This window comes from Chinchilla lanigera, unplaced genomic scaffold (assembly GCF_000276665.1).
Source record: "Chinchilla lanigera isolate Chin_1 unplaced genomic scaffold, ChiLan1.0 scaffold00024, whole genome shotgun sequence".
NCBI lineage: Eukaryota > Metazoa > Chordata > Mammalia > Rodentia > Chinchillidae > Chinchilla > Chinchilla lanigera.
Window position 1 is genome coordinate 22,072,728 of NW_004955425.1, and position 25,684 is coordinate 22,098,411.

General features: G+C 42.3%; 1 protein-coding gene across 1 annotated transcript in view; it reads left to right on the top strand.

Annotated features, from left to right (window-relative positions):
- Nucleotides 1-25,684, top strand: part of Dmgdh (dimethylglycine dehydrogenase) — a gene marked incomplete at its 5' end in the record, with an annotated part of 57,405 nt that overhangs the window by 26,751 nt on the left and 4,970 nt on the right. The window contains 2 exon segments of the mRNA XM_013514886.1: nt 2,184-2,243; nt 16,663-16,797. Coding sequence (XP_013370340.1) covers nt 2,184-2,243; nt 16,663-16,797 — 195 coding nt within the window.

Consider the following 25,684-nt stretch of genomic DNA (forward strand, 5'->3'; position numbering starts at 1 on the left):
CCTCCCTGCTCTCCACGCTGCCCACCCACATTTCCTTTTCTTCTCTTTTTTGGCACCGGGAATCGAACTCAGGGCCTTGCACTCGCCAGGCAGGCGCTTGTGCCACTGAGCTGCATCCCCGCCCGAGGGACTTCTTTCCTTTTTATGTTTTCACATTTCCTCTTCATCCGCCCTTCCTGCGGAGGGGCGAGGCCAGGGCCCGCACGCCCGAGTCAGCCTCGCCCACCGTTAGTGAAACCGCACGCCTATCCACCAGAAAGGTTCACAGATGATTTTATTTGCCGTCTCCACCCTCTGAAGGTTTACGGTGACTCCCGTTCTGCACGGAGTCACACTGACACTTCCGGGGCCCTCAGTTCACGGTGCACAGCAAGGGCCAAACCGGGGCCGAAACTCTGTCCTCCAGTGTGGCAGTGCCGCTGGATCAGAGCTGCCGAACCTATGGCACGCGTGCCGCAGTGGGCTGTTTGTGAGCATGGAAAGATCCAAAGGTTCGCCACCATGGCTCTAGCTCCCCAACGCCTGCGATCTCGTGGCTCTTTCCTTGGAGGCCGCGGGGCGACAAGGGATGGAGCTGGGGTCCGAATTTATCCTCCGCCACACCTGACAGTGGGGCCTACGCCGCGGAGCCTCTGCTCTTCATACAAAGGAGCAGGTCTCCCACAGGATTGCCTTAGTCTTTAAAGGGCCAAGAACAATTTCAAATGCATTTTACATCAATTAATCTCCTTTTAAATGTAATTTGAAGGCCCAGGCAGGGACCCTTGAGGATGTGGTTTGCGAGCATAAGCAGGGGGCACCGAGGGAAGGCAGCGAGCTGAGAGCACTGGGAGGGCGAGAGACCTCAGGCATCTCCGTGAGAGGTGCTGTTAGTGACCTTGGGTTTTTATTTTGTTGTTGTTTCTGGTGTTGTGCTTGGCTTGAACCCAAGGCCTTTGCACTGAGCTCCATCTCTTAAAAATGAAGAACAGAAAAACTTAATTTTGAGTTAATGTCTCGCTAAGTTGCTCAATTGCCACGATCAAACTTGTGATCCTCCTGTCTCAGCCTCCCAGAGTCCCTGGATTACAGTGGGCCCGGGAGTGAAGCAGCAGAAGCAGCCCTTCGGGATTTAGACAGCTGTGCGCAGTCCCTCACCCTGCTTTCGGTGCTCCTCCTGCCTCCTCCCTGCGCTCTTTGCCTTCTTAGGGCATCCCGGTTTTCCAGCGATGCCAGAGCGCCCTCTAGTGTTCGTATAGCAATCACGCTTCTCTGCTTTTTTTTCCTTGAAAAAAAATCTGAAACTAAGCAGATAAAAAAATACTTTTAGGGTGGCTCAAACTGATTAAGAGATGTGAGAAAAAATTTTATAATAATGTGAAATAATATGGTGCTCCCTTGGTTCATGTAAGTACTGTGCTGTCTTTTAAAGTTGACTCCTTTTAAATCAGGAGTCCTGGCACATACCTGACATCCCAGCTACTTTGGAGGTTGAGCCAGAAGGATCACAAACTCAAGACCAGCCTGGGCTACTTTTCAAGATCCTGTCTCAAACTAAAAATTTTAAAAAATGAGCTGAGAATGTAACTCGGTGGTAGAACACTTATTTCTACACAGGAGGTTTTGGGGTGAGCTCCCAGCACCACGAAAATAAGTAGATAAGCAATTTGACATGTTTTAGAAAGATCCCTTAAGAAAAGAGAAAAATGAAACACACCCATTTGCTCGGGCCTACTGAGTGCTGGCTTTGGCCCTGAGCTGGTTGGGGCAACTGTCCTTTGTTCCTGAATCTACAGAAGCCACGGTCCTACCTTCTGCCTTTCCTGACTCTGGGCTAACTGCAAGACACTTTAAAACTTTTCAAAAACCTACTTATATAAAATTATGACCTAAAACTGAGACAGTCTCATTTGTGGAAGGAACATTATATCTGTCCCTCAGATATTTATTAAAATAAAAGAACTATGCAAACAAATTCTGAAATTCAGTTTCTGTATTTGCTGTATTCAAATAGTATATGCTGAAAGGCTACATTTTAATTTTGAATTTTAAAAAAACTTTTAGAGAGCAGTCCATAATCTGCCTTTTTCAGCATCAGTATTCAAATATCAAAAAGTGTTCTATTAAAAAGATAACACATGAAAGTGATGTTACTGAAGAAATTATTATTCATCTGAGATTTAAAATGTGTGTTTTTCATTTAGATGAACTGTGATACAAATCCCTTGGAAGCCGGACTGGATTATTTTGTCAAGTTAAACAAGGTATGTTTACATTCCAAAGTGTGCTTGAAGTAAATAGTAAAATGATTACCCTCTTTTGTAACAGAGCCATGCTTTAAAACTTAACCAAGTGTGATTATAGGAAAAATCAGTTGGAACATAAATGCTAAGCATTTCTCAATTCCTTCATATTAATCATTTGTTAAAATTGGACCAGTTCAAACCACTGGAGTGTGTTTGTGGGTTTAAGATACAGAATTCAGCATATTGAAGAGCTAACTCTAAGATAAAAATTAGTGAAGATAAGATGATTATCAGTTCGATTTCAGCAGCCGTCCTTGTAAGAACTGTGGATGTCACAGTAACTCTTGTGACCGCGGCGTTGCTTATCAGCCGACCAGGCAACGGCCTTACTGAGCCTTGCTGGACACTCCCAGCAGCACCCAGTGCTGATGTGGCATCTTCGTCTGGAACTGCAGCACCTGAATAGAAGCGAAGGACTGTTCAAGGGTGTCCAGCATACAGCCGGTACGCACTGAGAAGCTGGTACAGGCCCAAACAATCATAACTGACACGGGCACTCCGGATTTGATACGATTCTGCATCAGTGGTCCTCAGCATTGGACTCAGCAGCAGCACTGGGTTCTCAGGTTCAACCCAGGACCTCTCACAGCGGCTGTGGGAGCCAGGCCAACAAGTGTGTGTTTTAACAAGCCCCGCTCCCAGGACTTGAGAAACACGGCCTTCATAGCTACTGCCCCGATGCTCATTGTGTGGCTAATTTATACAGCCTGCTCAGCTGTACAGCTCCGCAAATACAGAGAGATCACCTCGTTGTGCGGTGTCTGAGAACGGCTACAAGGCCTCCGCGGAGCCCACAGTTGCTGGTAGTACTGAAGGGTGAGGACAGTAGCTGTGGGTGTCTGGGGTACTTGTTAGGGTTCTTGCCTTTAACTGTCCCGCCCCTGGTCCCCAAATGCTGAGCTAAAGTATTAACATAAAATGGATAGATTTATAGAACTTGATTTTAGAAAAAAGAATCTTCTAAAAGGCTTTAAAGGGAATAGCTTCTGTACATTTTTTCCATTGCTTTTATTTTTATGATCTACCATCTGCCTCCAGACCGGAGAAAGCAGGTGCTGAAATTTGGGCAGAGCTCAGCGGGGAATCGGTCCTGCCAATGAGAGAAGTCTTGCTTTGGCTCACGAAAGCCAGCTTTGACTCCTGAAAGCACTGGAGTTCCGCTGTTGGTCACCACTGAGTCAGTGGAGAGCGGATTCTTTTGTTTCAGTGTTTGGAAATTATTGTGTTGGGACAAGGCCTGCATAAGTGGTCTCCTGTTATTGAAATTGGATTCTTAAGACACTCTTTATGGTTGTTAGCAGGGGTGGATTGTGTGTCTGTTAGCTCTTTCAAATGATGTAATCAAACAATCCAAGTTCAGCACTGAAGAAAGTGGCCTGATAGATACTAATTTTGATTGATGGTGTGTTTTTATGATTTCCGAATTGTTGGTTCTCATTCAGGGGTCAGAGAGTTAATCCTTAATTATTTTATCGTATAAAGGTCCATGTAGGCTATAGACTTGGCCCGAACGGAGCCAGGCTTTTCCAGCTGGGTCAGTTCAGGCGGTTAGTTCGTATCAGTCTGTCTGCAGCCATGCATGCTAATTTCTGAGACTGGTGAATGGATTGGATTGACTTTGTTCAGACCGTCTTTGGTGACTTCACAGCAACTTTGGCCTGCTTAATAGCAGTCTATACTGTGAAACAGGTTCCTGGAAGACTTATTACCAGTACAAACTAAGCTATGTAACTTAATATTCAGGCCTGAAGCCTAAAAAGCAAATCCTTACACACTAATGTACAGGAGGCGTGCCCTTTGATGCCCATCAGAAGGGCTCATGTCCCTTTTCAGAATAGTACACTGCAGGTCCCTGTGGCTTTGGAAAGTGATGCAGTGTGGGAATAGAAGCAACACCGATGCGGAGAGATATCTGATACCAAACTAAAAACTGATATTTTGTTCAAAAGCAATTAAGTACAATTCCTTGCTTGGTTCCTAAGCATTTACATGACAGTCTCCTCGGGAGACTGAGGCAAAGGGCGGAGGGGCCCTGGGAGGTCGTGGTGCGGCCAGGTTGCCTCAACATCGTTTTCTACTGTGGAGTCTTAGGGGTGAACTGTCCAGGAATCCCTGTTTTTTCACAGGCTGCCTTTTCTAGACCGGCATCCCCAGAGCATGCCTCTGTTATGCCCGACTTTGTGTTTTACGGTAGGGTTGACACAGCTGCTCTGCTATTTTAAGGAGGAAAGTGGCTGCTTGAGGACATGGACCATCAGGCCAAATTAGGGTGAACTGTCTTCCTGTCCAGACCACCAAGGAAGAGGGCACACTGGGGAACTCTTCCAGGACTAGGGGACATGTGGCGGCCGTGGCTTCCTTCCTGCCCAGGAAGGGTCAGCTCAGGCAGCCCCCGCCTGGCTGGGGTGAGGCAGGCCCAAGAACACATGTGCATCTGGGAAGCCTTTGCTGCAGGCATTTATGAAACACCTTGCTGAAAGTTAACGGTGCTGTGTGCTTCTGACAGTGCTGTGGTCTTGGGAAGCCTGAAAACAAATGGTGTTTCCGGAAGCAGAGCTGGGCCGTGTGTCCTAAGCCTTGATCTAGAAACAGCAGTCAGCGGTGCGCGGCACTGTCCCTCGCGGAGGTGAAAATCATGGCATCCTCAGCTCCTCTTGGGGTCAAACGATTACACCTGCTGCATTTGCCAGAAATAAAATGATACATAAGACTTCTTCAGGAAAGCTGTTCTCTTAAAATATCTTTATAGTGATATCCAGGGGAAAAGCCTCTTCTTTTAGCTAGTGTACTTCTTGTAATGAGGATGGCATTTCCTTTTGTCTTAAAAATACAATTGATACTCATTTTTAAAAACAGCTTTTTGATTAGTGCACGTTTGCAGTACATGCAGCTCACAGTCACCTTGGGGCATGGGTGCAGGTGTTGTAGTTGAGTGGGCCAAAATAGGCCAGGCTTGTGCACTACCAGGAAAGAATTGCCCAGCGTACACCTTGCAGTTAGCAGTAAGTAGCTCCGTTTGTTGAAGATGGTGGGATAGCAGCAGGAACAGGCAGAAGGACAAAGAGAAAAAAAGGGGAAGAGGAAGGCTTGGTAACTCAGGCTTCCGATATTTAAAGGCTCAGACACCCCTGACCCCCGTGTCTCCTGTTCCGTCTCCCTCTGGTGTCGATGATCTGCTGCCTCTGCGACCTCCTGAGCTTAGCCCTGGGAACCGTTAGGGTGGGGCTGTGTTTATTGCTGAGTGAAGGGAGGGGAGCAGCTCCCTCTGCTCCCTGCTTCTAACTGCACATAATACAGGTTGTTTCTTTTTCAATCCCCTCCCCTCACTCTCCCTCCTCATTTAATTCCCCTCACCCCATCTTCATTCTTATTGCTGTTATCAATCTTAGCTCAAGTTTATGGCATATAATGCGTGCATCCATTGAGGTTGTTAGGTTCCTACACATCCTTATTCCACCTCTTCCCCTGCCCTCACCCCTCACCCTTCACCTCTTGGACCCCTTCCTGTTTGCAAAAGATCCATCTCCTTGTCCCCTTCTCTCCATCCTTTATTATTCTCTTTGTTTGTGCTTTCCCTTGCTCAAATGAGAGGTACTGCGTGGTATTTAAGCTCGTGCATCTGGTTTATTTCACTCAACATTATATTTTCCAGGTGCATCCATTTTGCTACAGATGCCTCAAATTTGTCCTTCTTTATAGCCAAATAGTATTCCAGTATGCATAGATTCAATATATTTGTAAAGAAATGGAATTATTGATTGGGAGTTTTGGTCTTAGTGTCAGTAGAGCTTAGATCTACCCTCTCCTCCAGTGAGTACCCAGGGAGGTTGGTCACAAGGCTGGGAAGAGCAAGCACTGGGTGCTCAGCAACCACTCAGAGAATGGAAGCTACTCCAAGGGACCCATTTTACAACCAGTCCACTTCGATTCAGTAAATAAGATTCTTCATTAGAACAGAGGTAGAGATATTTTGGGTTCTCACAGTCTGCCTCTGAGAGATGTGTCAAAGTATATCTTGTGGAAGAACACCTACGGCTTCCATGACACAGTATAAAAAGCTAAAAGGTTCTTATATTCCTGATTTTCCATCATAAATCACTATCTATTATTATATGAACAAGATAACCTTGTTAAGCACAGTATAGTTACAACTGAACCCCGTGTCATTTGTGCAGTTAATTTAAATATACATAATAGTAATTTTCTTGAAAAATTATTTATTTTCAAGTTGTAAATAATAGCCACAAACTCATCTAAGTTAAATCTTTTCAATCCTCACAATATTCAGTCAACAAGCAGATCACTTATACTAACATATGAAGGGTATTTTCTCAATTGTTTCTGGGATATACAAAAATAAAGACACATCTTATTTTCTAGGGGCTTATACTGTAGCAGAAAGACAAGACACATAAATATCTTGATAATAAGCCTGACTCAGGAATTAGACTCTCCTAACTAGCCCTTCTTACTTGAAACAACTCTTATTATTGGTTGTAATAGAATTCTGTCTTGTTCCAAAAGAAGTTACTTTGGGGGAAGAAACCAGTTACATTTATTTTTAGTTGGAAATAGAAGAACTGAGTTAACAGAATCAAAAGGAAAATCAGCTGCCTTAGGATAGAGTCATAGGCGTTCTTAGAATTTGCTTCTCGGAATTAGTGAATCTGTCCATTTCTGGAGAATCACCACCAAGCTTCACAGAGAATTAAGGACTGAGTGTAACATACTTAAATAGATCAGAAAAAGTTTCTTCCTATGTTTGGTCTTCCTCCTCTTCTTCCCCTGTCTTGAGCTTCTAACCAGGAGAAACAGAGCAAAATATAACAAACATTGAGCCCAAATTAGATGGCCATGCTAACTCCAGAAAATATAGAGTCTCTCTATGAGGAAGTGTTATTTAAAGCACAACTGTTCAGTAAGCAAAAAGAAAAAAGTCCAGCTAGCAAAGAATGAAGCACTTAACACCAGCCCTAATACATCCTAAGTGGTCCATAAATATTAGCTCTTTTAAAATATCAGAGCAAAAGAGAAATCACTGCTCACAGGCAGAAGTTAGGAAGGAATTCTTGGTATGTTAGGGGTACAGTATCCAATGTGGGACAGTTTAGGGAAATGCTAATAGGAGTCAGAAGCTATTTGTTGATATTCAGTTTTTGCTGGACATTGAAGTCATCTGACCTGTGATTCTTTTAAAAATATGTCACATCTAAACACCTCGAGGCCCAGGCTACACCACAGGTCAATTAACAAAGAATCTCTGGAGTAGGAATTCAGCTACCAGTTGCTGCGTTTTGATTCCCCAAGTGGTCCCAGAACAGATTGAGAATGGCTCTTAGACCAGTGACCTTCAAATGGCTGAACATTTCTAACTGAAAACTTGAAGCAATTACCTGAGGCCTTGTCCTGTGAGTCTCAAAGTGTGGTCCACAAATCAGCAGTCAGGGTTACTGGGAATTTGTTAAAATGTACAAAATGTTAGGTACTGTCTCCAGGCCCCAAAGCTGGAAACAGTGAGGGTAGGAAGTTCTGAGGTAGTTGGTTCAAGAGCACAGACCTCCCCAAACCAGCTGGATCAAATACTTGCCACGTTAGAGTTCTTCCAGCTCTGCATGTGGGAATTTGTGCACTGGGGGTCCAGACCCACTGTCTCGGTTCTTTTTGCCAAGTACCAGCTGTGGCCCAGAGAAGGACAAGAAAGCAGAACAGTTTGGGCCGAAGGGGCCAAGTGCTCTGAAGCCTGCATGGACCGAAAGCTGCTCAGCAGCTCCGACACCCACTCTGGCTGTGATCAGCGACTCGTCCCGCGTCTGTTTTTCCTATAGAACTGGGCAGTCGTGATTTCCCTTGGTGCCAGACACGACCAGGGGCTCCATACAGCTGGGCAAGCGCTCTGTCCATGAGCTTCCCCAGCCTGGAGTTTTTTCTACAGTCACCAAGGCCTAGCCACGTGGCTGGGAAACCCGTGATATTTCTTTTTGTGCCTGAGATCTCTAATCTGCATAGTGAGGGCTCCCTTTGCAAGTCTAGAAATGAAATCTCTCTTACTGCAGTGGTGGAAGGCCTTGTGCTGTGTTATCTTTGTGAGCCCTATAATTGTGTCCTTTAGATGGAGCCATCCTTGTTCTCTTGCCATTCTCGGTGCTGAGGAATATGGGAAAGGGGTTAGGCCTGGGCTGAGGTGTGGTTTACAACCCAGACACCTGTCAGACGATACTAAGCCAACAGCTACTGCGCATTATCCTCATATAGACCCAATTTGTCTTCTGAAATGATATTTCTATCCCAAAAGCTTACATGTGTTGTTAGCTGACTGCTTTAAAATTTGGGAATCCTTGGAAACCTAGGTCTCAGAATCAACTGAAGTAATTTTTAAATTTTAACAGCATAACTGTGTATGCAGTGAATTGAGATATTTAAGTAAATAATTTGAGAATGTTTCACATGCACACCGTGAAACCACCGTCACACACAGCGAGGGCAGGGAGCATTTTCCCGTCTCCAGAGTACTGCTCTTACCCCGGTAGCCCCACCCCAGGTTGGCAGGTATGCAACCGCTCACACGGCTTCTGCCCTGGCATTATCTCTGCATCCTCTAGAATAAATGCAAAATCTGTATAAATGTGATTCCACAGTATGTAATCTTTCTTTGGTATCGATTCTCTTATTTAGCATAATTCATTAGAGAGTTATCCATCTTGTTACATTATATCAATAGTTTAGTTCCCTTTTTTTTTTCATTACTGGTGACTGAACCCAGAGCCTTCACACTGAACTAAAACTATCAGCCTTTTTTTTTTTTTTTTTCAGTTTTAAGGCAGCGTCTCACCAAGTCACTAAATTGCCGAGATTGGGTTCACACTCCAGATCCTCCTGCTGAGCCTCCTGGAGTTCCTTACTTCCCCTCAGAATACTCCTCCTCACTCTGAACACACTTATGCATTCATTCTTGCCACTTTCTGGAGCAATTCTGGAAGTCTGGAATTTCATGAGTATTTCTAATTGTGCTGTCATGGCTGCCTTGATGTCCTGAATCAATTCAAAGCTTTATTTTTCATGGTCATCTTGACTTTGGGAAGAGCCAGATGTCCCATGGTGCTAGATCCAGTGAAGAAGGTGGATGAAGACACACTGCAATGCTTTTACTAGCTTGCCTTTCCATTGGATGGCATTTGGCAACAGCATTCACTGAATTTTTGATCATACCTTATAAAGACATGAAAGAGGACTTTTTCAGAAAGTGGCAGGAGAGCTGGGTGGGGTGGCACACACCTGTAATCCCAGCACTTAGAAGGCTGAGACAGGAGGATTGCTGGGAATTCAAGGCTAGCCTGGGCTACATGGTGAGTTCAAGGCCAGCTGAACTACCTAGTGAGATCCTGTCTCAAATCAAAAAACAAACAAAAAAGAGAGTGGGAAGAATGATGGGATAAGCATGTCCAAAGTGAGGGGGACGACTCTGAGGATAATCAATGCCAATGCACCTTTTACTGTAATACATTTTTTAAAATTGAAACATTCAACGTGTTTTGATCACCCCATGTATAAGACAGCATTGTATTTGCATATAATTCATTCACATTCTTTTTATTCTTCAAATCATCTCTACATTACTTTTATTGCCTAAGACCATTACATAGTATCTAGCACCATGAAATTGCTATGTAGATTGGTGTTACACTGTGCTGTTTAGGGAATAGCAAGGATAACGATTTTTCCTGAGTTCCTCCCCTCCGCGGCTGATTGGTTCACAGATACAGAGCCCCGGATGTGGATGGCAGCTGTACTGTGAGAGTTCCACGCTGTAATAGTTGCTAATGTAGTTAAGCATGAACGTGTGCTTGGTAGAGTCACAACCCTTTCCAGTTTTCCTTTGAATCATTAGATTCAAAACCAAAAATAACCTTGTTTTTTGTTTTTTGAAACAGAGTCTTGCTATATAGTCCAGGCTGGCCTCAAACTCGCTTCAGCCTCCAAAGTGCTGGGACTACAGGGGTGCACCAACATGTCTGGCTAAAATAAACATTTTCTTTACAACTGAATCTGTTAAAAGTGTTAGAACACATGTAGTGGGAGATATTTTAGTGTTGAAAAAAATCTAGCTTTGTTTAAATGCTAATTAACCTACTATTATTTTTATTTTGTTTTTGTTTTTGTTTTTGTTTTATTAAGACAGGATCTCACTATGTGGTTCAGGCCAGCCTTGAACTCACTATGTAACCCAGGTTGGTCTCAAACTCAGGATTCTTCTGCCTCAGCCTCCCGAGTACTTAACCTTATTGTCGACTTGGCTTAGGCATATTTTAAATGTTTTTTCCAGGTTTCTGTGTCACCCTCTCATTTCTTTTAATTAATAGGACCCCTTTTCTAGTTATAGTAAAGCCTTTTTTGACAAGGAATCCTTATGTGGCTAGTAATCTGGGTTAGAAAAATGCTACATGAATTGTTTCTAAGGATCACTAAGGGCAGAGGATGAAAACTGCACATATGGGAGTGGTGGTTTTCCCGCTGATGACGCCCTTAGTTGCTAACCCAGCAATTTAACACCTTCCTATCAAGGAGCTATTGAAATTGTGCTTCTGGTGAAGTTGTGTGGCTGCTGCAGAACCCCGGTCCTGGGACGGGAGGGGCTGTGAGCCAGGCTTCAGGGTTGGCGCTGGGTCATCTGTCACCTTGGCACGCGCCCTTTCATTACTGGACCCCTTGGTGCTTTGGTAGACAAAATGGGATTAGCCTCCTTTCCTGCTTGCTGAAGGACTCCTGTGGTTCTGAGTGTGTCTCACGGGCAGGGTGGGCATCTCTGAGGAGTAAGGGCAGGGAGACTGCCGTTGTGTGCTCATGGAGGGGCTGCTGTGTGGTTTCAGACGAAGATCCAAAACCATTTCCAATGAGAAGCTTTTCAGCACAGTTTGAGGGAGAGCAGCAGGAACTGTCACTGGATTTTCATCTCCACTGGGCACGCAGCCTGGCATCTGGCAGATTCTCTGCAGCTCTCTCCCAACTGTGAAAGGCAGGGGCGTGACTTGGGGCCACAGCCGATTTCCAAGGGGGTCACACTGGGACACAGGATGCAACACTGCTTTCCTTCTTACGTCTTTAGAATTTTGATATTTAAATTAAAATTTTGTACCCAGAAAAAATGAAATCATACTGCCAACTTCAGTGAATTTTCTGATGCTTTTTTTTGTTGTTGTTTTGTTTTTTTGCTCCACATACATGGGCAGGAGCAGGTCTGAGGCTGTGTTTGCTGTCTGTCCAGGCCTCTCCCAGGCCCTTTCCTGGCTCTGGGTCTGGTTCCTCCTCCACTGCCGCTGCCCTATCCAACCTTCTCCATCTGCAGGCTCCGCTGCCTTAAGAGTCACTGCCTCAAATGAGCTGGTTTAACCAGTTCATTCCCTGGCCTTGAGGTACTGCGCATGTAGTAGGCTAATCAGTGATGAGTGAGGACTTTCACTGACAGTCTAAGTGTTTTCACATATGTGGGTGTTACGGTTAGTACATGTCACAGGCAGCTCTTTTAATGGCTCTTAGAGCTATTTGAAATTAATAAACAAAAAAAACCAGCCAACAATATTTTAAGCTATAGTCTCAGTGCCCCAGAAATGTATACATTTTTCAAAGGTGTTAATGGCTATTTATACAGTTAATTTGGCAACAACTCATTAGAGACATGTATTTCTGCTCTTGGGTCACGCCCAATGCCCAGCTTTAATCACAGCATAACCTTCAGACACGTTTTCCTCTCATTTATAATCAGTAAGGATGTGGTAGAGTGCAATCGGCAGTCTTGGAGGAAGCCAAGTCAAGTGAGGATGAAATGCTTGTCACCCTCATAACCTGCCCAAGTCAGGCGCCAGCTCTGCAGGAGGGAGGGAGGGCAGGTGGGCAGGTGTCCAGGCAGCAGGTGCGTCCCCAGCCTGGCTGGGCTCTCTCTGTGAGGCACAGCTTGGGGCAGCTGTGAGGGCCCTGTCTCCATTCCCATATCAGGACTGCTGGCAAGAGCACTTCCTAGCTCAGGGGTATAAATACAGCCACCAAATCCCATTAGTGTCAGCCATCAGGTTGTCTTCAGATACCTTTACAGAGTGTAAAAATACTATGTGATGAGTATCATTCAAAATAGGTTCAGCCCACCTAGGGGGACTTTTAAACAGAACATTCTTCAGGTAGAGTATTTGCATCATTTATATTTTATCAAGTAATATAAAAGATGATAGGAACCAGGGAGATAGACTAAGTAGAGATGAGAGGGGGACATGAACTCAAGAAAACACCCTTCTCATCATTTATCTATTGCAAAAAGTCTCCTTTCAAAAAGATAGAAAAATCTAGGTGTGGTGGCACATTTCTAAATCCCAGCACTCTGGGAGGCTGAGGCAGGAGGACCATAAGTTTGAGCCCAATTCAGACAATTTAGAGACTGTCTTGGTTATTTTCTCTCGTTGCTGAGACAAAATACCTGACACCCAAAATTAAGGAAGGAAAGGTTTGTTTAGCTCACAGTTTGTGGAGGTTTCAGTCCATACTGGGCTGATTCCAAGGCAGAGTGGCACATGGCAGGGGGCAACAGTTCATGGCAGTGGAACACAGTGAAAACAACAACAGCAAAAGGGAGGAATGGTGGCAAGCAGCCTCTTTCCCTCTTTTACATATGCAAACTATCTGCCCTAGGGCAGTGCAGCACTCACATCTATAATCCTAGAAGCCCGCCCCATGATTGCATGAGGATTTGGGGAGACATGCAGACACAAACCATAACAGAGCCTTAATGAGACCAGGGTCAAAATTAAAAATACAAAAAGGGGTAGGAAGGGGCTGGGGATTTAGCTCAGCGGCAAAAGCGCCTGCCTGGCAAGCGCAAGGTCGTGAGTTCGGTTCCCGGTACCGGAGAAAAACCAAAAAAAAAAAAAAAAACAAAAAGGGGTAGGAATGCAGCACAGTATTGAAGGCCCTGGGTTTAATCACCAGTACCCCCTCCACACACACACACAGATAGCAAGACATTTTATCATTGACATAGAGTTCTTCTGTACTTAGATATATGTATGTTAACTGTAGCACTATCCCTCCACCTGAGACAGAAGCCCATCCGTCTGTTCTGAGCGGGCGCCCCTGCAGCTGTATTGCATGTCACCCTCCTGCTCCTGTAGCTTCATTGACTATTGCTGGGCACTCTTGCTCCTGGCCAATTATAAAGAAGAAAGTTCCACTCTTTCTGTCAAAATGAAGTGTGATGTTCACTGTAACCGCATTTGTTCTGAAACTGCACTGGTGAAACCCCATGAGAGTGGAGGACGAGGTTTCTACAGTCCTGGGTGTGTGGAAGGCTCTCGTGAAGACTGCACAAAAGACTGTGAAAGGGCATCACGCCTTACTCATCAACTGTGAGCCCTCAGACTGGAGACCTCGAAACGAAAAGCAAGGCCTTGCACAAGGAAAGTAAATGATAGTTCAATGAAACAGCAGACTGGAGGCTGGGAGGTTTGATGAGGTGGCACTCAGCACAGTGCCACTGTGGCCGTGAGGAGACAGCCACAGCCTGGAGCAAGTTTCACAAGCCGTCCAGGATCCTTCCTGCTACAGACACAAAGCCCGGACCAACATCCCAGCAGAACTCACTGCCAGTTCTTCATTTTGAAAAAGTGCTTTGTTCAACATTAAGGAAGAATGCCAAGCAAAATCCTAAAATACATTGAGAAATACTGAAGGAAATTATATCCAGTGGAAATTTTAGACTACAGAATATAATTGTGGGAAAATGGGCCTAGAATTTGTGTAGCTATTCCCAACAAACTCTTTCAAAGGGAGCTCGGTCACCTCTGAGCAAGTATTTTGGCTCAACTCAGTGAAATGGACTTAATCGGTGTGTCTAAGGTGATTCTAGAGGAAGGGCACGGCATGCCGGCTGTACGGCAAAGCAAAGCACAGAGTTACTGAAAAGAGCATTGTGTTTTCCCCACTGGCTTCCAACGAAGAATATGCTATGATCAGAACTGTATTAGCTTCTATGCAAGAAGCAACATCCCAGCCTCTTCCCCAAAAGATGTTCAGGTCAAGTCACCCAAGAAAGGTGATCAGAAAAGTTCCACTTACAGTCAGCACAGTGAATTCTGTGAGGGCGCCAAGACTTTGAAAAGGAATGAGAACCCCCAAACCCACGCTCTCTGTAAACCACCAGCAAACCTTGACTGCTCTTCACAGCATGCGTGTGGCCCGAGAACCAGAGGCTGTGGGTCTGATTACCGCGCAGTGCCTGTGCGGTGATCGTAGCCCTGAAGACTCCAGGAATAGCCAGCTCCTGAAAAGCAGGTGTAACACGGGTCCTCTCAGGGTACTAAGAAAAAAGAATTTATGAAGATTGTGACCTCTCAGTAAATCGATCGTAAATCACCAGGAAGGTTCATTAGAAAATGGTAGTAAAAATAATTGTTTTTAATGTTGAAATCAATGGGATGTAGGGAGTTTTGTTCCCCAAAATAGAAGACAGAGAGCCCTTAAAATATTTACAACATGCTCTGAAGAAGCTTAAAATTCTCTATATAAATTATAAGTTTTACATATTTATACAAAAGAGAAAACAGTTACCAAAGATTTCTGATTTAGGGGTAAAATAAAATTAACTCAACTTCATGGTAAAAAAAGTCCATGTAATTTTGTCTAGACGACCTTAAATATAAACCTGGTTTACCACCTATTAGCATATTATTTATTTTACCCAACTGATACTAACTCACCTATCAACTTCTGGAGTCTGTTAATTTAAATGTTTTGTCTTAAATCTTTTTTTTCCCCAGTGTATTGATTTCCAAAAATATGTTCTTTGTAAAATATTGCTGTCTTCACTTCTGAAGGTAGTTTTAATGTTTTATATATGTGTAAATATTTCTATATTTTATGTGCTAAAGTAAGAAAATACATGTATATACATACTTTAAAAACTATAGTGAACTTTGGTTTGTTTTGACTTTTTTATCATGAATTTATCTTTATCTTCTGTATGGATTCAGATAAATCGAGGTCTTCCTGTATGCATTAGTCCTATATGAAATAATACTGGTCCCAGTCTTGAAGTCTTCATGCTCTGGTTTCGTAATAAAGCTTTACAATTGGTTTTCACCATCTGGGTCACATTGGGGAAGGAGGGTGAGCTGGACTTTGCACATTACTTTAACCTTGGCCAAGGCTTTCTTTAGCTTCCTGTGCAGGTCTGTGTTGGAAGCTGCAATATCCATAGAAGTGTAACTTTGCCGGGGTTCATCCTGGGCCATCTTTTGCATGAACTATGATTTTTTTCCTTTTATAGCCAGTGAAGAAATTAGAGTGCATGGTACAGTATTTTCTTTTCTTTTTTTCAGAGAACAGTCCATGCATGAGGACTGTTTTGAGAATCTTGTTTTTTTTTAAAAAAAATAAAATAAAATAAAAATAAAAAGGGAATCTTGTTTTTACTGTAACCTCTAGTTAAATCTCATTCAGCAGGATATGCTTTGTGCATCACAAATCCCCACTTGGCCTCATGAAATAAGCTATGCATCCTTTAAAAATTTTTTTTTTTTCTTTTTTTGGTTCCGGGAATCAAACTCAGGACCTTGTGCGATGCGTCTTTGAGTTCATTATGTGGAAGTCTTATGATAATGTCCCTCTGGGACCACCTGGCCCAGGGCACTCTCTGGTTCATCTCGTTTATCAAGTGTCCCTGAGTGCGCCCATGGAAGTGCATTAGGAACAAGAATGTCATCTGTCATGCATTTCATGGAAGGAAAAAAAGGCTTGGAATGTATAGTACTCAAGGATAAGCTGCTTGGTCAGAGTGCCTGTGTCGGATTCATTGTGTAACCCACACAGGGCCTTGTGTGATGCTTTGCACACAGTAGGGGCTTAATAAATGTTCCCTGAGTGACCTAGTGAGGGCAGCCCACTAGGTTAATGCTTCCCAGGGGCAGAAGCAGGAAAAATACAGCACTGAGGGTTTTCAGCATATTTCAGAAAAGTGCATTTTTTCCTGGTGCAGTCGACTGAGCCATGGCCTCCAGAATGCAGGTGCAGTGTCCATCGAGGTCCTCCGTGCAGAGCCTCTGGACGTGAGGGCCACTTTCCTAGTCTCCACTGCAGTACTTATGTTTTTCTGCATAGGTAGTTCTGGTAAAATTGTCACCACAAGTTATTACCCTAAAATCTAACGTATTCTCAAGGGGTAGGTGGCTGAACTGTCAAGCGAGGACTAAGAAATATTTGTCTAGACTTTTGATTCAATCTGTGTTTTTATTGAATGTGTAATTGGTGAGAAAATAGCAAAGACAAATTTAAATGCTTGCATCTCTAACCTTGTCACAGAATCTGAGCACTCATTCATCATCATTATCTTGGATTCCTGCAGCCAGCAGACTTCATAGGAAAGCAGGCACTGAAGCAGATTAAAGCCGAGGGGCTGACACGGAGGCTGGTCTGCCTCACCTTGACAACGGACGATGTGGACCCAGAGGGGAACGAAAGTGTCTGGTACCGTGGCAAGGTGAGTGTGCAGGGCCTTGTGGCCAGGGCCACTGTGGTGTCTTCAAAGAAACTGTCATTACGTGTTTATTGGTAGAGTTTTTGCTAATTTATTTATTTACCGGAAGACTGGTACACTTCCCACACTTGTGATTTCTGAGCTGACATTCCAGAAACAGAAAACAATTAACTGAAATGCTGCTCAGTTTTAAAAATATGTGATCCTATGTGCTTTGTTTAAAAAAAAAAAAAGGAAACGAAAGGATTTGAAAAGCATTGTACAGTGGGGAAGGTATGAGTCTGAGGGTAAAATAATTTATTTGTTTACCACATCCAAATCTGTAAATGCAAAAGATGGATTTTATGAGGAATTTAGCTTCCTGGGGAATCTGAATCAGAAGGGGGCAGTTAGCCAATAGTGTTAGCAAGAAAAACTCCCGATGAAAATGTCTATGCCATGGGGCCAGGACTGAACCTTAAATATTAAGGAAAAGGGACCACCGTCCGGTTCTTTGGGAAGAGTAAAATCACTCCACTTTGGAAAGTACACAGTAAAATCAAGCGCCACTTGGGACTTTCCGCGACTCTCACTTCCTTTACTGTTTATGGCTCTTTGCAAAACCCAGCAGTTATACCAGAGAGTTGTAAAACTCTCGGGTGTGTTTGGCTGGGGTTGTTCAGGTGTGCGGCCATCAGGAGGGCACGTGGCCTTCGAGGTGCATCTAAGCAGCTGTCCCAGATGAAACAGGGGCAGCTCAGTCTGTACCCAAGGCCCGAGAGTCTGCACGTGGGTTTCTCTCCTTCACTGCAGCCTGCCTGATCTTTGTCTTCATTTTTTCCATCACCTCAGTGATAAAGTGTGTGAGGGGGGAAACCTGGGGTCAGGTCATAACGCCTGTGGGTTACTAAAGAAACAGCAACTTGAGCTCAGGAGTGGGTCTTTCTAAAAATTTAATTTAAATTTTATGCTACCAGGGATTGAACCTGGGGCCTTCCCCGATCTGCAGCCCCTGCCCCGTGCAGAACTGACACCTACTGATGCTGCTGCTCTCCTCATATAAGTCACTCACCCTCTCCCCGTGTGTATCATCACCTCATTTAAAGATGAGTTTTAGGGCTCAGACTTTACACAGCTGGCAACTGAGCTGATTTCCAGTCAAATGTGGTTGGGCCTGGAATTTCTTGTCCTTCTAGGGTGCACTGGCTGCTCCAGTTTGCTCTCTTTTCTTGCTGCTGGCCTCTTAGATGCTCTTTAGGACTGAATTATGCACCCAAGTTCTTATACCTCCTGCTAGTTAGTGATACGATCAGAGACTGACCCAGCAGCCTTTCCTCCTATCTCAAGCTCCTGGCCATCTTACCCTGTGTAACAGGCTGGCCTCTACTTCCTTCTTAAATTGTGCTGTTTGCGCTTCGGTTCCAGTTGCTCCTGCTTTCCTTGTCGTTGCCCCTTCTTTCTGCCCTGAATTTTCTGAGTCGGCCTCTTAATAGATGTTCTGCCTTCAATTTCAAATTTGCCCACAATTTTCATGTTTTCTCCTGATCACCAGTGGCTTGACTTGATCTTGACCTTTGGGCCTCAGACTTCTTACCTATAAAATAAAGCCACTGAAGCCAGATGTAGGGGCTCATACCTATAATCCCAGCGCTCTGGGAGGCTGAGGCAGGAGGGTTCCAAGACTGAGCAATTTACCAATTTAGCGAGATTCTGTTTCAAAATAAAAATGGAAAAAGTCATAACTCAGTGTGAAGGCCCTGGATTCAGTCCTTGTCTCCCCTCCCCCAAAAGACAATAGCCACTGAATGAGATCATGTCTAAGCTCTTCCCACCTCGATTCTTTTCCTCTGGTCATTACATTGCCTTCACCTTGTTTTTCTTTTGTTTTACATTTTCACTCTGTTCCTACCCGGCTTCCTCAGAAGGCCTACACTCGTCTTTCCACCAACATGGTCTTACTACGACCAACTGAAGAATTTTAGACATATTAAACATGATATACAAGTTCACGTTTAAAAAACCTGAAAGACCAAGCTTCATTTAAAAACTGTATTTCCTTTGCTAAATGTATAAAGGACATCTACATGCTATATATTTCATCTTTCCTGACACCTGCCATCTGCCTATGTAGCCACCAAGTCAGCAATTCTAGGATTCTGTCTTTGAGTTTCCTAACAGGGGCCTGTCTGCTCTTGAGTGCTTAGTAGGGTTATTTTATCACATAGGCAGTCTTCTTTTTGATCTTCTTTTCCAAAGCCCTCTTTCTTTAAAATACTTTTTAGTTTTAATGGATACATAATAATTGTGCATATTTACAGGGCACAGCTACACAATACATGTACACAATGCATAGGGACCACATCAGGGTAATCGACACATCTGTCACCCCGGACATTTATCATTTCTTGGTGTTGAGAACATTATAATCTTCTCTGTTGGTTATTTTGAAATATTCAATTAAAGGCCCTCCTTTGATCATCTTTATTCTCTGGAATGATAAGAGTTACTTTTTGATTTTTATTTCCTGACTTACATTGCTTTTTGTGTTTGATATTTTATTCTTGCAAGTATTTCCAGGGCTAGAGATAACGTACAAGTTTTGTTTATTCACCAAAATTATTTTTATTATCTACTCTGTAACAACAATATTGTAGGCACTGCAGGGAATAAAACAGCCAGGAATCTCTGTCTTCACAGTATTTACAGTCTAGGGGAAGGAGAGACGGACAGTGAGCAAACTAAATAAAATATATGGTATAGCAAATGAAGATGAGTGTCCCAGGGAAAAGTGAGGTCCAGGCAGCAGCTGGGCAGTGCCTATCATTTTAAATATGTTTTAATTTTTAATCCAGGCATGAGGCACCCATAAAGAGAGATTTCAGTATGTTGGGAAGCTTAGTTATAAAAGGAGCTTAGCTGGGAGGAAGTTTGAAGGAAGACATTTGTGGGAAAGTTTGGAGAGTTTAGAAGGTTTTCTTTTTTATTATTTTATAAAGTAACACACACAGAGACAAAGAAAGAACCACAATCCATCATCTAACTTGAGCTGTTACCTTCTTCGAAGGCCGTTCTCCAAGTCACTTCTCCAAATCAGCCGTTCCTAATTCAAGAGTGGAACGAGAAGAGGCCAAAACTAAACAAGAATTATTTACATTGGTAAAAGGAATGTCAGTGTTCCATTAAACATAAGGAAATCCTCTCCCCACAGATTTAGTAATAAGATAAAAGGAAAAACCAGACTTCGAAAACTATGCCAGGATGCTAAGCCCTGGATCAGAGAGAAATTAAAGCAAAAATGAAAATAAACTCCAGGAGAAAACAAAGCATATTTTAAAAATACTACTCCCAGAATAAGTACTCGGTTTCCTGAGGTTACCAAGGCAGAAATGATTGCAAGGCACCACTGCGGGGCTGGTCGGAGGCCAAAGAGCTTTGCCCTCTGAGTTGATGGCGCCACACACTTGACCAAGACTCTTCTTGTCCCTCAGGCGCCCAGGCGATCCGCATTAACTCTCCACTCCAAACACACATCTCTGCTTACAGACTGGACCGTGACACCAAGGCCAAGACAGGCAGTTTTATAACAAGATGTGAAAACTGGCTATGGGGCCCGTCCTATCACTGTGGCACTCTGGGAGGTTGAGGCAGGAGGATCATCAATTAAAGCTCAGGCTGAACAACTTACTGGCTTAGGAAGATCCCATCTCAAAATAAAAACTAAAACAAGGGCTGGGGCTGTAGCTCAGTATGAAGGCCCTGCTTCAATCCTCAGTATGGTGAGGGGAGAGAGGGAGAGAGAGACGAAGAAGAGGAAGAGGAAGAAGAAGAGGTGGAAAAGGAGGAGGGGAAGGAGAGAAGAGAAGGGAGAATTAAAACTCCCATTTCCCAGACCCAAATCCCTGCCTTCTATCACCTATGATCAAAAGAAAGAAGGAATTTAAATTGCTGTCCTTTGGCTATAATTATATGTCAGATGTATGCATTCAAGTTTCTTGCTGTCTTTTCTTTAATCAACCAGTTCTTACTGTAGTAAGTTAGGAAATCATATGGAGAACCTCTGATTTGGGGCTTCAAAGAGATAATTAAAAACTAGGACTACAAAATAAGGTCTACCCTCACAGTCCACCTTGTGGAGATCTGAAAGACCAATGCCTGGCATGGGCTTGGCTGAGGCAGCTAAGCGACCTGGGCTGACCTCTGTCCATGAGTGTGAGGACCTCCATCTGCCGGTGTCTACACTGCAAGCCAGCGCAGCCCAAGGAGTAGTGGTGCTGCGTGACCAGAAGCCCCTCCGAACAGCTCAAAATGTGTTCTTTTCACTTCTTCATGGAGTGTTGACTTGAGTTTCTTTGCACTTCTGCATTCTCTTATCTTTTATTATCTGCTTTAGATCTGTGCCCACTAACTTCCTTATCTTCTTTTTTCTTTAAAAAAGAAAAAAACCACAAAATTTCAAAACAAGATAATAGGAGGGTAACAATGGTTAATACATTGCAGATTGCTACCTTTCACTTAGTCACTCAGAGTACAAGATATCGGCATTTAATTGTCCAAACTGTTAGCACAAACCTTTCTTTTCAATGAATTAAGAGAAATTAGTAGTATAACTATCTTAACTCCATATATATATATGTTTTTTTTTTCTTTTTGCTTTCCCTTCCTTCTTTTCTCCTTTCCCCTACCCCAATTTCTCTTTCTTTTTGAATAGTTTCTTCCTGTTTCATAACATCTGTTGTACATTTTGGATCTTATTTACTCTTTCAGCTTTTCACACTGGGGAGACAATACGATGTTTACACATTTGCATCTGATTTATTTCACTTATGAGTATGGTCTCCAGTTGCATCCATCTACTTATGAAGTCTCCAGTTTATCCTTTTTTATGGATGAGGATTACTCCACTATATAAAAAGACCACATCTTTTTTATCCATTCCTTAGTTAATGGGCATTTGGGTTATTTTCAAGATCTAGCTATTACAAATCACGCTGCTATAAACACGGGTGCACATATATTGCTGCAATACAATGTTTTTAATTTTTCTGGGAAGATACTCAGCAGGGGAATAGCTGGGTCAAGTGGGATCTACATTTGAGTAGTCCTAGTTTTTTGAGGAATCTCCACACTGATTTCCACAGTGATTGCACCAATCTGCATTCCCACCAACAGTGGAGAAGGGTTCCTTTTACCCCACAGCCCCTCCAGCATTTGTTACTGGTAGATTTCTTGATGATAGGCATTCTTTCTGGGGTGATGAAATCTCAGTGTTATTTTAATTTGCATCTCCTGAATGACAAATGATGTTGAACATTTTAAAAAATATATTTATTTGCCATTTGTATTTCTTCATTTGAGAGGTGCATAATCATCTCAGATGCCCATTTTTTTATTGGGTCTTTAAATTTGGGAGGTTTAATGTTTTCTGAGTTCTTTATATGTTCTCAGTAGTAACCCTTTGTCTGAGGAACAGTTGGCAAACATTTTTTCCCACATTGTGGGTTGTCTCTTCACTCTGTTGATGGTTTCTCTTGCTGTACAAAAGTTTTTTAATAAGATGAGATCCCAGTTGTTGATTCTTTGTGATAGTTCCTCTGTGATTGGGGTTTTATTGATAAAGTCTTTGCCTACACCAATGTCTTCAAGAGTTTTATCTTTTCTATCTTCCAGCACATTTAATGTTTCTGTTTTAATATTTAAATCTTTGATCCATTTTGAATTGTTTAGTGTATAGTAAAAGACATGGGTCCAATTTTAATCTTTGGCATGTGCATAGCCAGTTTTTTCCAGCACCATTTATTAAAGAGGGTATCTTTCTTCCAGTGAGTGTGTTTCGCACATTTGTCAAAGATAATGTGTTTGGCACCTTTGTCAAAGATAAGGTGGCTAAGTATGTCTGGAGTTATTTCTGCATCTTCTCATCTGTTCCATTGATATTCAGGTCTGTTTTATTGCTAGTACCATGCTGTTTTTATTACAGCAGATTTATAGTATAATTTCAAGTCTGGGATTGTCATAACCCCAGCCTTGCCTTTGTTGCCCAGAATTGCCTTTGCTATTCTAGGTCTCTTCTGGTTCCAAATGAATTTTAGGATTTTTTCTCTAATTCTATGAGATAGGTTGTTGGAATTTTGATCAGAATTGCATTAAATCTGTATAAGAGTTTGAAAGTATGGCCATTTTCCCTATGTTGGTTCTTCCTACCCAAGAGCAAGGGATATATTTTCATTTTCTGATATCCTCTACAATCTCTTTTTTCAGAGTATTGTAGTTTTCAATGTAGTTTTTATGTCTTTCATTACACTGATTTTTAGGTATTTCATTTTTTTCGATGCTATGGTGAAGTTTGTTATTCATGTACAGGAAGACTATTGATTTTTGAGTGTTGACTTTGTATCCAGCTATGCTACTGAATTTGCTTATTATATCTAGCAGCTTTTTAGTGGAGTTTTTGGGGTCTCCTATGTAGAGTATCATGCCATCTGCAAATAATGATAATTTAACTTCTTCCTTTCCTATCATTATTCCTTTTATTTCCTTTTATTTCTTTCTCTTGTCTAATTGCTCTGGCTAAAATGTCCAGGACCATGTTGAATAAGAGTGGATATAGTGGACATCCTTCTGTTTTTCCTGATTTTAGAATGAAAGCTTTTAGTTTTTGTCCATTTAGTATGATGTTGGCTGTTGGTTTGTCATAGATGGATTTTATCAGATTGAGATAAAGACTATCTATTCCAATTTTCACAGTGTTTTTGTCATGAATAAGTACCTGACTTTGTCAAAAGCTTTTTCTGCATCTATTGAGATGATTATGTGATTTTTGTCCTTGGTTCTGCTAATATGGTGTATTACATTTATTGATTTATGTATGTTGAACCATCCCGGAATTCCTGGGATGAATCCTACTTGGTCATGGTGTATAATCTTAATGGTTTGCTGCATTCTGTTTGTCAATATCTTAATGAGGATTTTTGCATCTATGTTCATTGGGAAGATTGGCTTGTAGTTGTTTTTTTTGGTTGAATCCTTCTATGGTTTTGGTATCAGAGTAATGCTTGCTTTCAGGAATGAATTTGGGAGTAGTGATTCCCTTTCAGTTTCATTAAAGAGTTTGAGAAATAGTGGTATTAGGTTTCCTCTAAATTGCTTGTAGAATTCAGCATTGAATCTGTCAGAGCCTGAGCTTTCTTTGTTGGTAGGTTTTTAATTACATCTTTGAATTCATTTATATTGGTTTATTGAAGATTTTTATATCTTCTTGATTCAGCTTTGGTAATTTATATATCTAAGAGTCTGTCAATTTTTTTCTGCATTTTCCATCTTATTAGAATACAAGTTTTCAAAGTAAGTGTAGATGACCTTCTGCATTTCTGCAGGGTCTGCTGTGATTTCACCCTTTTTGTTCCTAATTGCATAGATTTGAGTCTTTCCTTTTTTGATAAGATTGAATAAGGGTTTGTCAATCTTATTTAATCTTTCAAAGAGCCAATTCTTTGATCATTAATTCTTTGTATTGATTTTTAGTATCCAATGCATTAATTTTTGCTCTGATTTTTATAATTTTCTTCCTCATACAAGCTTTTGACTTAGCCTACCCTTGTTTTTCTAGAAGTTTGAGGTTCATTATGGAGTTTTTTATTTGAACTTGCTCTGTTTTCCTGATATGGGCATTCACTGCTATAAATTTCTCTCATAGGATTGTTTTCATTTTGTCGCATAAGTTCTGGTATGTTGTTTTGTTGTTATCATTTAATTGTAGAAAGTGTCTAATTTCTTCTTTAAGTTCATCTGTGACCCATTAAATGTTCAGGAGGGTGCTGTTTAATTTCCATGTGTTTATGAGGTTCTTGTTGTTTCTTTTGCCATTGATTTCTAGTTTCACTGCATTATGGTCTGATAATATGCATGCGATAATTTTACTTCCTTTGCATTTACATAAGCATGTTCTATGAGCTAGTATAGATATATAGATATATAATATATATCTATTTCAGAGAATGTCCTGTGTGCAGCTGAAAAGAATGTGTATTCTGATGCTGTGGGGTGGAACACTCTGTAGACATCTACTAAGTCTGTTTGTTCAAAAGTTTGGTTCAGTTCTAATATTTCATTGTTGATTTTTTTGTCTAGTTGATTTGTCTTTTTGTGACAGTGGGGTATTGAGATCCCCCAATACAGTTGTCTTAGTGCTTGTTTGATTTTTCATGTCTGTTAGTATTTGTCTTATATAGTGGGTGCCCTGGTATTTGCATATATATTTGTGATTATTATCTCTTCCTCTTGGATTATTCCCTTTACCAGGATGTAGTGACCTTCTTTGTCTCTCTTAGTCAGTGTCTTGGTTACTTTTCTCTTATTGCTGAGACAAAATACCTGACACCCAGAATTAAGGAAGGAAGGGTTTATTTAGCTCACAGGTGGTGGAGGTTTCAGTCCATACTTGACTGGCTCTAAGGCAGGATGGCACATGGTAGGGGGCAACAATTCATGGTGACAGAAAACAGAAAAAGCAACAAGAGCATAAGGGAGGAGCAGCAGCAAGCAGCCTCTTGCCCTCCTTACATCTTGTTTGTTTGTTTGTTTTGTGTTTTGGCTGTTTTTTCTTTTTCTTTCCTTTTTTTTTTTGGGGGCGCAGTTTCTGTGGTTTTACTTCAGCACGGATAAACATGCACACAAGCCGTCTACTCGTTTTTTTTTTGGGTACTGGGAATCAAACTCAGGACCTTGCACTTGCCAGGCAGGCACTTGTGCTGCTGAGCTATATCCCCAGCCCCTACCCTCCTTGCACTGTATGCAAACTACCCACCCCAGGGCGGGTATAGCACTCCCACCCATAATCCCAACATTGGACCATGAATCAATCATAAACTCTAGAAGCCCACCCATGAGGCTTTGGGGGATATCCAGACACAAA